The sequence below is a fragment of the Thunnus albacares genome, chromosome 10 (assembly GCF_914725855.1).
Source record: "Thunnus albacares chromosome 10, fThuAlb1.1, whole genome shotgun sequence".
In the NCBI taxonomy this organism is placed as follows: Eukaryota; Metazoa; Chordata; class Actinopteri; order Scombriformes; family Scombridae; genus Thunnus; species Thunnus albacares.
The window spans coordinates 15,032,277-15,042,642 of NC_058115.1; the positions used below are offsets into that span (position 1 = coordinate 15,032,277).

The following is a 10,366-nucleotide window of genomic DNA, read 5'->3' on the forward strand; positions in this document are numbered from 1 at the left end:
TTGCCCTCTGTGGTGGGGCTAAAAGCTTAGATAAGGGTCACAGTTTATAGAGTAAGGTTGGATAGTATTTAAGGTGGGAAACAAAAATTGATGAGTTTGTTCCATTTTCATCACAGTTATCTTTAAGGGGAGGCAATTGGCTCAAAGATGATTTGAATCCTCAAACCAGTTTGGTCATGTGGTTTGCATGTCCTCTTTGTGTCTGTGTGGGTTTTTTCTGGCGCCCTGCTTTCCTCCCGTCTGTAAGGTGCAAATGGTAGTGTGAATGTGTTCAATCTGTCCAGACATCCATGGAGTGTACCCTGCCGCTTTCCCAATGCATGCTAGAACAAGCTCTAGCCCCTCATGACCCTGAACAGGATAGAAAAAAGATGGATGATCAGCAGCACTCTCTACTGGCCACTCTGCAAATAAAAACTGTATATGAAGGCCCTGCATGACTTCAGTAACAAAAAATATTGTATCCCCGAATATTCAATCACCAATATCTCAAAAATTCTGGGCAAAGTTATTCCTGTATGTGTCACATTATACGGTGTGTGACGGCAGTGGATAATTTGCATAAGTAAACACTCTTTTGCTGATAACAGACTGTGCCTCAGCATACCTCTATATTTCTGTTTCTGTCTGTTTTCTGTTGCTTTCAATTTCAACCTCTGTGTGTAACAAGTGTAAAAATCCCATCCTTTCAGCCTGAATGTCATTCAACAACATAAAGTGGCTGCAGCGAAACCATCATCTTTCACCATCACTCCCTCCCACAAACATACAAATAGCAGTATTGTTTGTGCTATTAAGTTCCTGGAATGAATTTATTTGCATTGGTATCAGTGTTTACGATCACTTCTACTTTGCCTTCACTGATGGAAACACCATTAGGCTAGGCAAAGCAGAGCAGGTCATCATTCAACCCTGTGTATGAGGAGGCAACACCACTGCAGGTAAACATTTCAGTGTTATAATATTTTTTTTTAGCTCAACAATTATTAATAATATCTCATGTAGAAGGTCTAAAACATGACAGCGCTATGAAACTTGCTCCTTCTAATTTGTTTAAATGCTGCAACATTAATTCTAACTTAATTAGATATTCTTTGTCTCATTCAACTCTTAAACTTGTTCTAAACCGAAAGCAAATTAATGATTAGTCTTTTCTAATAGAGAATGGTTATGCGAGGGATATCCCTATATATTTTGCTCGGCCATCTCTTCATTGGTAAGGAGCCTCCTTTATTTTTACAGTATATACTGTGTACTTTTCTCTTTCTCTGTATGCTTATTTAGCTCTGTACATCTCCGTTTCATTCTGTTATTATAGCTCATCTTCCTGTCCAGTGTCTCGAATGTGACACAGGAGAAGCTCTGGCAGGTAAAAAAAAAAAATGAATAAACTAAAATCTCTCGGTCTATTTATAGACATCACACAATGCAGCTAACACAGCTAGTGCACCTGAACAATATGTGCCATTAAATAATTGCAAGGCAAGACACAAAGGAAAAATGTTCTTAATGCTGTTCCTTCTGTCTCTCTTTTCCCTATAGATTGTCCGCCCTGCAAAGACAATGATTGCGGTTAGTATCCTCTTTCTTCTCATGTTAAAGATACATCCTGTGGATTTTACATAAAGAACAGTACAGTAGATACAGTAAATGAAGGTGGGGTGTGGTCATAGAATGAGGTTGACTCAAACATGGCAAACATGGGCAACTTGAAAAATAAATTAAATGCCATAAATATGATTATTAGTCTAAGGAAATTTATTAGATGTTTTTACTTAAAGTAATAATCTCAAAGATTTTCATTTAAATAAATGTATGTTAAGTCACTATCTATCACCGAATGAGGTAACACAATGGTGATTGAGCCTATGGCCCACTAGTGAAAGCCCTGGCATTTTCAGCATTACAAACTCTCTACGTTTGTTGGTAGCGACATTCCCGGGAAAAATCACAAGCGACACACAGTTAGTGTCGCGTTTTCCATCACCCGCCAGAGAGGGTGAAGGAGGGTGATGAGGGTGTTTTTAACAGAGGTGTTAAATTATGGCTAAAAGAGAAACAACATTGTTCTCACACCTAATACCCCTGTATGGACACACCTGTATTTTTTTATTTATGTACTTGTGTATGTATTCTTGTTTATCCTCTGATCTTTCTTGTTTTTCTTCTTTACATTTTAACTTTTATATTCTATATATCTATCTGCGGACTCACAGTACTCTACACAATACACCCACTTTAATACGTGACACATCCACTTGGTTAGGTTTAGGCATGAGGAGTGAGACAGACAGGGTTAGGGTAAGAATATCGGAGTGGGGGCGTGGGTGTTGTGTAGTGAAGTGGGTGTATCATCTAAGTCTGCAAGACTGCAATTAGACCCTTCTCCATCTTCAAGTACGCCGCTTCAACTTGTGTGTGAAGCGGCGTACTTTTATCTCTGGTCTCTGCTAGCATTTCTAACTGCCAACGAAACAGAGATCTTCAAGATTGTTACTTTAAGTTCAGTAAGTTCATTCATATTCACAGAAAAATGCTCCTACGTTATGAACACCTGTGATGGGTCATGTATGCTCTGTTACAAATTAAATGCTTACTGTAACTCTCTTTACTCTTTTTGCTTGTATCTACAGATATTCCTCCAAAATGCAAAAAAGGTAACAATATCTTCTATCTTCTTTTGCAGTGCACTGAAACACATATGGTGATATTTGATTACATAACACTTTCACTATTTGCTTCCCCGCCTGCCCATAAAACTTTCAAGTGTCTATCAAGAGCCCTAAATCCAGCGTCGATGAAGGTGAAACCGTCACTCTGATATGTGTCCATAACTTTACCGATTTGAATCTGACATTTGAGTGGCTAAAGGATGGGAAACTCATGAAAGACCAAAAAGAAAGCAATCTGACTCTAAAAGAAGTGCTCACATCAGATGAAGGCTGCTACATCTGCAGAGTGAACAGCACTCATGGTAGTTACGAGTCTCTGCCACACAGTGTCACTGTAAACAGTAAGTAGACATGTCAATGCTTATTTCACACAGCCACACATTACTTCAGTTTTTGCAATGTAGATTGTTTATTGAACTTGTTATCCAGAAACCTGAATATAGTGCCTTTGATAATTTATGAATTCAAAATGAAACAGAAGAAAAGCTCAAAAACCTCAGTAACCCTCAACAGCATGTGTCTTCATAGTCTGTCTGCTGTTTCTGCCTCTAACTGTCTGTGTGTCTTCATCCAGATGGCAGTGTGGTGATCCTGGTTGTCTGTGGTGTTTCAGCTTTGGTCCTGGTCCTGATAATGGGGATGGCTATGAAGCTGAAAATGAAAAGAGACAACAGTAAGAGCTCATTTCAGGCTGTCTGTGCCATAAGAGAACACAGAAAGCCAAGTTGAGAACAAGCACCTCTGCCTTCTCAAATACAGTACCAGTCAAAAGTTTGGACACACTTTCTCATCGGGGAAGTGTCCAAGCCTTTGACTGGTACTGTATATCTTACTTTCTAAGTGTAACTCACATGTGTATATATATATATATATATATATATATATATATACACACACACACACACACACACACACACACACACACATATATATATATATGTACACACTGTAGGTCTGTGTAGGTCTGTGTTACTCCCAAATGTAACTGTACAAATAATATATTTCAGTAGTTTGACAATAGTTGGACATTTTGGGAGATCGCTGTCTTGTGAAAAGTGTGATGAGAAGATTGATACAACTGTTTCATCGTTTTTTATTTTTTGTTTTTTGTACGGATTAAATAAACGAGATATAACATGTATCCAGAAGAGTTGAGTCATGGACAACTAGACTAGATTCCTGAAGACGTTTCGACCACTTATCCAAAAGGCCTCCTCAGTTCTGGGGAGTTGTAGGCATTTAACCTCTGTAAGGTCGTTTATACCTTGAGAGTGGCTGAGGTCACATGTGGGACGTTTTTACTGCTTGTCTGTCATGTGAGAGTCATGTCAGAGTCTAGAGTAAAGATATAACGTGATAATAGCGTGATAATCAGCAAGCTTCATAGGCACTGGTGGGTGGATTTTGTTCCGTTCGAACAGAGCCAGGCTAGCTGTTTCCACTGTTTTCAGTCTTTCTGCTAAGCTAAATTAACTGGCTGATGGCTCCACATATATATTTATAAAGATGAAAGATATATTGATCCCCTCATCGAAATCTCAGCAAGAAAGCAAATGAGCGCATTTCCCAAAATGTCAGACTATTCCATTAATTTTTGCATACCGTTAATTGAGGAATTTTACCTCTTTATGTAGACTGTATTATCAAGTGTGACCTCTCCCCTCTTTCCCTTTGCAGTTAAGCACAAAGAGAGGAGGAATCGGAGGGTGCAAGCTGGGCAGAGTGGTGGTCCATCTCCAATCACACCAAGAGAGTCCTAAATAAGAACCATTACTATCACATACAAAATTCATGAATACTAATATTGTTTAAGATTTTGCTGATGTAATATTTGATTTAGAAATAAAATAAATTAAAAAATTAAACTCTGTCTTTGAATAAGGGTGTGTGATCAGGTGAGGTGGTGGGCTTATGTACGGCCACTTCCAGACCAGGGTGTATCCATTGTGTAACACAGCATTCATGTTAACCACGCCCTCTGACCAGAAAGCCTGTTCAGTTGAGGAAAAGAGCCTAGAAATGTTTTAATCCAGACGCAGGACAGGCGTGCTAAAACTAATCCCGCTGAATGCTCTACTCACAGGAATGCACACTAACAGACGACCCACACAGAGGGGCTTTATAGAGGCTGGCATGTAATGGATATATGGGATGATAATGCTATCCACTCCTCTCCAAGAGAGGAGGAGTGGATGTGGGATTTGAGAGTTGACTTATGAACACAGAAATAAGTTCCCTGGTTCAACAACATATAATCCTTTGAAGTTTACGTGTTAAGCTCCATGCAAACTGCCAGTCCATGTGCTGCAGAGTGTCTTTGTTTTTCTGCATTAACACCATTCCCCCCCCAGCCATATGGCAAAATTTCTGGAATATTTTCCTTTTTTTTCCCTCCTAATAATATCCGCGTGTGAGTGTGTCAGGAAGGACTGTTAATTCAGTTTCTTCCTATAGCAGGTGGCTAAGGGATAATCCAGGTAAAGCCACTGCAAAGTGGAGATGGAGGGATGTACAGAGGAAGGGGGAGGGTGGATGGGGTGGCCTTTGCATGGATGACTAGGGCTAATTCTGGCCTCCTAATCCTGGTCCCATCTACCCTCCCCCTCTTCCTGCTTGCTAACTCCACTGCGGCAGTAAGGAGCAATTGACGCCCAGGTAGACATAACTATCTCATACACACACACCGCTTAACCCACTCAAGTTTACTGAGGAGGAACAGGGGGAAAAAGATACAGACCTGCCGGTACCTTTCTGGATAGCTAACCTGGGCGACCTGGATAGCTAACACACCTGTGTGAGCCTCACTGGAGAATGTAGCTGCGGCCCTTAAGCCAAGCCACAGGAAACACGCCACCATGGGAGAAGCTCAAAAGGTAAGTGGACTGATCTGGAGCACAGGACTTATAAAAGCAAATGTGAACCTTTGGTATTTATTTGAGAGAAAGAACTATTCGCAGGTTGCTATGACTCCAAAAGTGTCTACCATCAAGTGTTTTACTGTTTTTCTGTACCTGGATGCAACTGTCTGCTCTGATGTTTGGATTATATAAATTCCTTGGTTTGTCAAACAGTCTTGTTATAAAATAATAACTGTGAATATACATCTAAATTGAACCTCTAATTCACTTTGATCTCTAGTTAATCACACATACTCGTTAGTGTCTATTACCTAGAATCCTATATTTAAAGCTACAGTGCCTCTTTGATCAGCAATGCAACAGTCTGTGTGGTTGCGTAACCTTGCCTCAGACTAATCACATTAAACAGCGCACCATTATATGAATGGAGCCCCAATCAACACCGGTGCTTTTGTAAATGAAGCAACATAATGGGGGGTGGGAGGAATATGGTAGCTCCAGAGTACAGAGGCTGGAGGCTGGTAGGTGGAGCAAGATGTGTGCTCAGCAGTGTTGTATGTAAGGGGAGCTTTGACCTCGAATCAGAAAGAGGTCAATGGTTTTTCATCAGTTTTCAAATGTTAAGTATGTCTGAGAACTGTGTTTGTCTTCTTATTTATCTCCTGATATAATCTTGGATGTTTCAGAGTGTATTATCAAGGAAAATAGAGGAAATAAGATCTTGTTTTTTTTTATATTAAAATTCTGGTCAAATATATAGTCTTTCCCTGTCCCACCCCACTCTCTCCCTCCAAGCAGGGCTTACTCTCTGTCATTGAGAAACTGAAGGGATCCACAGAACAGGAGGTCAGGATAGTGCTTCTGGGGTTGGACAATGCCGGTAAGACCACCCTGCTGAAGAGCCTCGCCTCTGAGGACGTGAACACCATCACACCTACACAGGTGAGGGGAAGTTCAAAGTCAAAACTCACGCACACACACTCACACACATCATGACCTCAAGGAAAGTCACTTACTTAAGGGCATAATTACACAGTACACCACATCTCTGACTGACATGCTTGCAGATGTGTAAAGCATGCATATGTCTTTCGTGTCCTTCATTTTGATTTAATTAATCTTACCTAAAACAGCTGAGGAACTTTATAAGATAATTACCTGATGTTCATCATTAAGTGTATTTTAGATATACAGGATGCAATCAGCCAGAAATATTTTTTCAATATTTTTTTAACCAACAAGTTACCACCTGTTCTTTAAAGACCAGCACAATTTGTCTGCCGTCACTGAATCATTTTGTAAAAATAGGTGCAACTTTTTTACCAATCATGTTGATCTTGTGTGACTGAAGCTTTTCAAAAGATAGTTTGTATTTTTACAGTACTGTAACGCAGCATTATAAAACGCAGGGGGATTGTATTTAATCTTGTGAGACCAGCTGGACCAGCGCACGCTCTCACTCAAAGTAATGGGATTCAGATGACCTTTCCTTTTCTAACACGCTGTGAAATGAAACGATTGGTCTTACAGCGCACACGCTTTAGCCACTAATCAGTAAAATAATGACGTGAGGATGTTAGATCACACTGTATGTTAAATAACCGTCATCAGGAGATAAACCACATCCTTATGTGACCTTCCTGATTTGAATGCTCTCAACACATTTTCTGAGAAGATCCTTGTGTTGTCGTGAGGACTCTTTTTTTTATCACCCTCTTCTGATGTGATTATCTAACCTTTAATATGATTATCTAATAGCCTTGTGTTACTCTCACAAGACAAGACATAAAGCAGATGTATTGCCAAGTCCTGGACGAGTCTGACAGCTCATCAGACTCACGGCAGAGAGGATGCAGTCCAGTACGACATGGCAATAGTCACCACAAATCCAAATCAGACTTGACACATAAACACATAGACTGCAGCTGATCCTTCCAGTCTTATCCTCAGATTTGCTCTTCAGCTTGCCCTCAGGATGAAGTTGTTATACAACCTTGCCGACCGAAACAGAAAGGAGCTGCGTTATGAAAAAGGGTGGCGGATTAACACAGTGACCATTTTCTTGTAAACACCTGGAGCACATGTTGCGCTCCTGCTGATACGTAATGAGGATATAATAGGGAGTGTAAATAATTCAATACATACACCTGTGTTCTGGTACGTTGGCAATTGGCTCCATAACCATTTGCAAAGCTCTCCAGGTGCTGCATACTAGAACTGTGTTAAACTGAATGCACTGACATGAAGAAGAGTGACTCCAGCTGCAGTATGTGTTGCACTTCAGGGCTTCAACATAAAGAGTGTCGCCTCTCATGGTATGAAACTCAATGTCTGGGACATTGGAGGACAGAGGAAGATCAGGCCCTTCTGGAAAAAGTACCTGGAGAACACAGACCTGTTGGTGAGTGACATTTCAAATTAAAATTTCTCCAGGGAAACATCTGGTTTATTCTTTATTTGGATCCCCATTTGTTGGTGTGGTTGCAAGTCTTCCTGTGGGTCCACACAGGTCTTCACTGAACAGATATAACAAAAAGCACATGATGTGGAAGCTCAAAATCCTAATAAAATACATACATTTTCACAAAGAATGTTTAATTACTCAGGACAGGACACCACATATATGCACAGGTTAAGCATTATTATTGTATCTTGATGTAGGGACTTGTTACTCAAATTTTAATGCTTAATGAGAACTATATTTTCCTTTTTTTTTTTAAATTCTCAGCAGCTATATGCTAAACCCAAGAGTCACTGACACCTTCAGGAGTTAACATGCAAATAGCCAAATTTTGAGAGCAAAAAGAAAACTTTTGACCCATGAATTTTTTGAGTGTTCTTTTAGTAAATGAGAGTTTTATTTTATTGTGTTTTTTCTTCCAGATTTATGTTATTGACAGTGCAGACAAGAAGCGGTTTGAGGAGACGGGACTGGTGAGTTTGATGCACAGTTCTAATTTCCACATGCAAACACATACTTAAAATAAACCCAGTAAAACTACTTAAAAATGAAATTCACCCTTAATGAAATAGAATATATTTGAAGCGTGTTGCTCTGTAAGGGAAAAGAGAAATTAACTAAATGTGTGTGTGTGTGTGTGTGTGCAGGAGCTGTCCGAGCTGATTGACGAGGAGAATCTAAAGGGCGTTCCGGTGCTCATCTTTGCCAATAAGCAGGATCTGGCCACAGCATCACCGGCCAGTGAGATTGCCGAGGGACTCAATCTGCATACGTACCGAGATCGTGAGTGGCAGATTCAGGCCTGCTCAGCTGTGTCTGGGGAGGGAGTCCAGGTCAGACCCAGTCCCAACTTTGATTTATTGATTTCACCGCAAATGGGACCTAATTAACCATATAAAAGTGCTCCCTGCCTCCCCTTTCAGTACAGCAAGTTACTGAAAATCAGTCTGAACTGTGTTTAATGGAGGCTTTATTTCTATCAGTAATTTGTAAGTCCTAGTTAGTTGAATGGTTTTGAATATCATCCTCAATTATGAGAGTGATTTTATTTTTATTTCCCCCTGACAGGATGGCATGAACTGGATTTGCAACAACATTGTGAATAAGAAGAAGAAGTGAACCAGCATCCCAAACAACACCATTATTTTCACACAAGGGATTGAAAAAAATATCTCACCTCATTTAATGTCAACACACCTCACCTATGACTGATCCTTGACCCCCAAACAGATTTGAATGATAATTTTGTTTTTACAATTTGTGTCATTTTTATGAATATTTTGCAAATGTAGCAAATTTAAAGAAATGTTTGAGCTACAATAAGTGAATTAGACACTTATTAATCACTGTACTGTCCTCAAAATGTATGTTTTTGATCCCCTTATCCCAAGGATCCTTTGTCTGGTGAATCTGTGTGCTTTCCTGAATACTGAAAAAAACCAAGATGAGTGTGTAGCCATGTAGAACTGTTGGGGTTTGTCAGTTACACAGACTCCAGTTCAGAGTGAGTGTAAAATATGTGTGTTGAGATTTTTGACAATAAAATCCTTAGCCATTTCTGCTATTTTGCTTTTTTTTGTTTGTTTTCAGATCTTATGTAGCCATCACCAACTCTGCACCGCATTGCATGCCGACATGCACAAACAACTCCAACAGGCATATTTAATGGTCAAATAATAGGGTTAAAACTGTCAGTGGATGACAGAAAACATGTGAATGTGGATGCTGGCGTTTCCCTGAGTGACAAGAAGAACAATAACAAGCTGATCCGCTCCTGCAAGGCTGTCATCTTGCTTTATTTCAACACCACGACGAGCGCTTACGCTGAACAGTGAGAGAGACAACTGAAGAGCAAAAAAAAGAAGAAGAAGAGTGTTTACAATTATAAACTTGCATGGCAGAACAAGATATCAAATCTTCAAGGCGCAGCAGAACAAACAGTGCAGGAGATTACACACAGAGAGGTTGACTAATTTGCAGCAGGAGACTTTTCCTCAAAGTCTTTGTTTTATGTGTTAATTCTGGGAATATTACATAGCATGCAGTCTCTCTTGCAACAATGTGCACATCTGTTAGAGCTTGTCAGGGCGTCTTCTTGCAGTGGTAGTTGGCTACATGACACGTCTCAAGTCCAGCTGTGAGCTCCATGTGTTCTCCCAGCAGAAATACAGTTTCTGAGAGCAACTATCAGGAAATATCCTTCTTCACCTTCTACTCTGAGATCTACAAAACGATTACTGATTCTTATTAGACTTCCTCAGTCTTTACCCACAGATGGTCCATCTCTTCTGGGACAATAGCGGTCAGAAGCCTCTCCAGGCTTGGAGACACACACAGCTCTGTTGTCTTTCTTCACTTATTTGTCCTTTAGACTG

General features: G+C 40.1%; 2 protein-coding genes across 3 annotated transcripts; both read left to right on the forward strand.

The window, feature by feature from the left end:
• The first annotated feature begins 870 nt into the window (after positions 1–870).
• Positions 871–4,460, forward strand: LOC122990812. Its single transcript, XM_044364316.1, has 8 exons — positions 871–941; positions 1,162–1,216; positions 1,319–1,369; positions 1,543–1,572; positions 2,634–2,657; positions 2,768–3,013; positions 3,247–3,345; positions 4,350–4,460. The coding sequence occupies exons 2-8, from the start codon at positions 1,165–1,167 to the stop codon at positions 4,430–4,432; spliced, it is 585 nt and encodes a 194-aa protein (XP_044220251.1). The 5' UTR covers positions 871–941; positions 1,162–1,164; the 3' UTR covers positions 4,433–4,460.
• Positions 4,461–5,237: 777 nt separating this feature from the next.
• Positions 5,238–9,555, forward strand: arl3l1 (ADP ribosylation factor like GTPase 3, like 1). Of its 2 annotated transcripts, none has more exons than XM_044363697.1 (6): positions 5,238–5,545; positions 6,326–6,472; positions 7,815–7,931; positions 8,414–8,464; positions 8,639–8,824; positions 9,060–9,555. In XM_044363697.1, exons 1-6 carry the CDS (start codon positions 5,528–5,530, stop codon positions 9,108–9,110), a joined length of 570 nt encoding a protein of 189 aa, XP_044219632.1. In that variant the 5' UTR covers positions 5,238–5,527; the 3' UTR covers positions 9,111–9,555. The 2 variants fall into 2 exon arrangements, with proteins under 2 accessions (XP_044219632.1, XP_044219633.1); XM_044363698.1 differs by having other exon boundaries at positions 5,239–5,545; positions 6,329–6,472.
• Positions 9,556–10,366: the final 811 nt, after the last annotated feature.

What these genes read in the sequence shown, in the direction of transcription:
- LOC122990812 (XM_044364316.1), top strand. Translation starts at nt 1,165, where the DNA reads ATGGTTATGCGAGGGATATCCCTATATATTTTGCTCGGCCATCTCTTC. An exon ending in GCTCGGCCATCTCTTCATTG is followed by an intron (nt 1,217 to 1,318) that starts GTAAGGAGCCTC and finishes CTGTTATTATAG; the next exon opens with CTCATCTTCCTGTCCAGTGT. An exon ending in CACAGGAGAAGCTCTGGCAG is followed by an intron (nt 1,370 to 1,542) that starts GTAAAAAAAAAA and finishes TTTTCCCTATAG; the next exon opens with ATTGTCCGCCCTGCAAAGAC.
- arl3l1 (XM_044363697.1), top strand. An exon ending in TGGAGAACACAGACCTGTTG is followed by an intron (nt 7,932 to 8,413) that starts GTGAGTGACATT and finishes TTTTTCTTCCAG; the next exon opens with ATTTATGTTATTGACAGTGC. An exon ending in TGTCTGGGGAGGGAGTCCAG is followed by an intron (nt 8,825 to 9,059) that starts GTCAGACCCAGT and finishes TCCCCCTGACAG; the next exon opens with GATGGCATGAACTGGATTTG.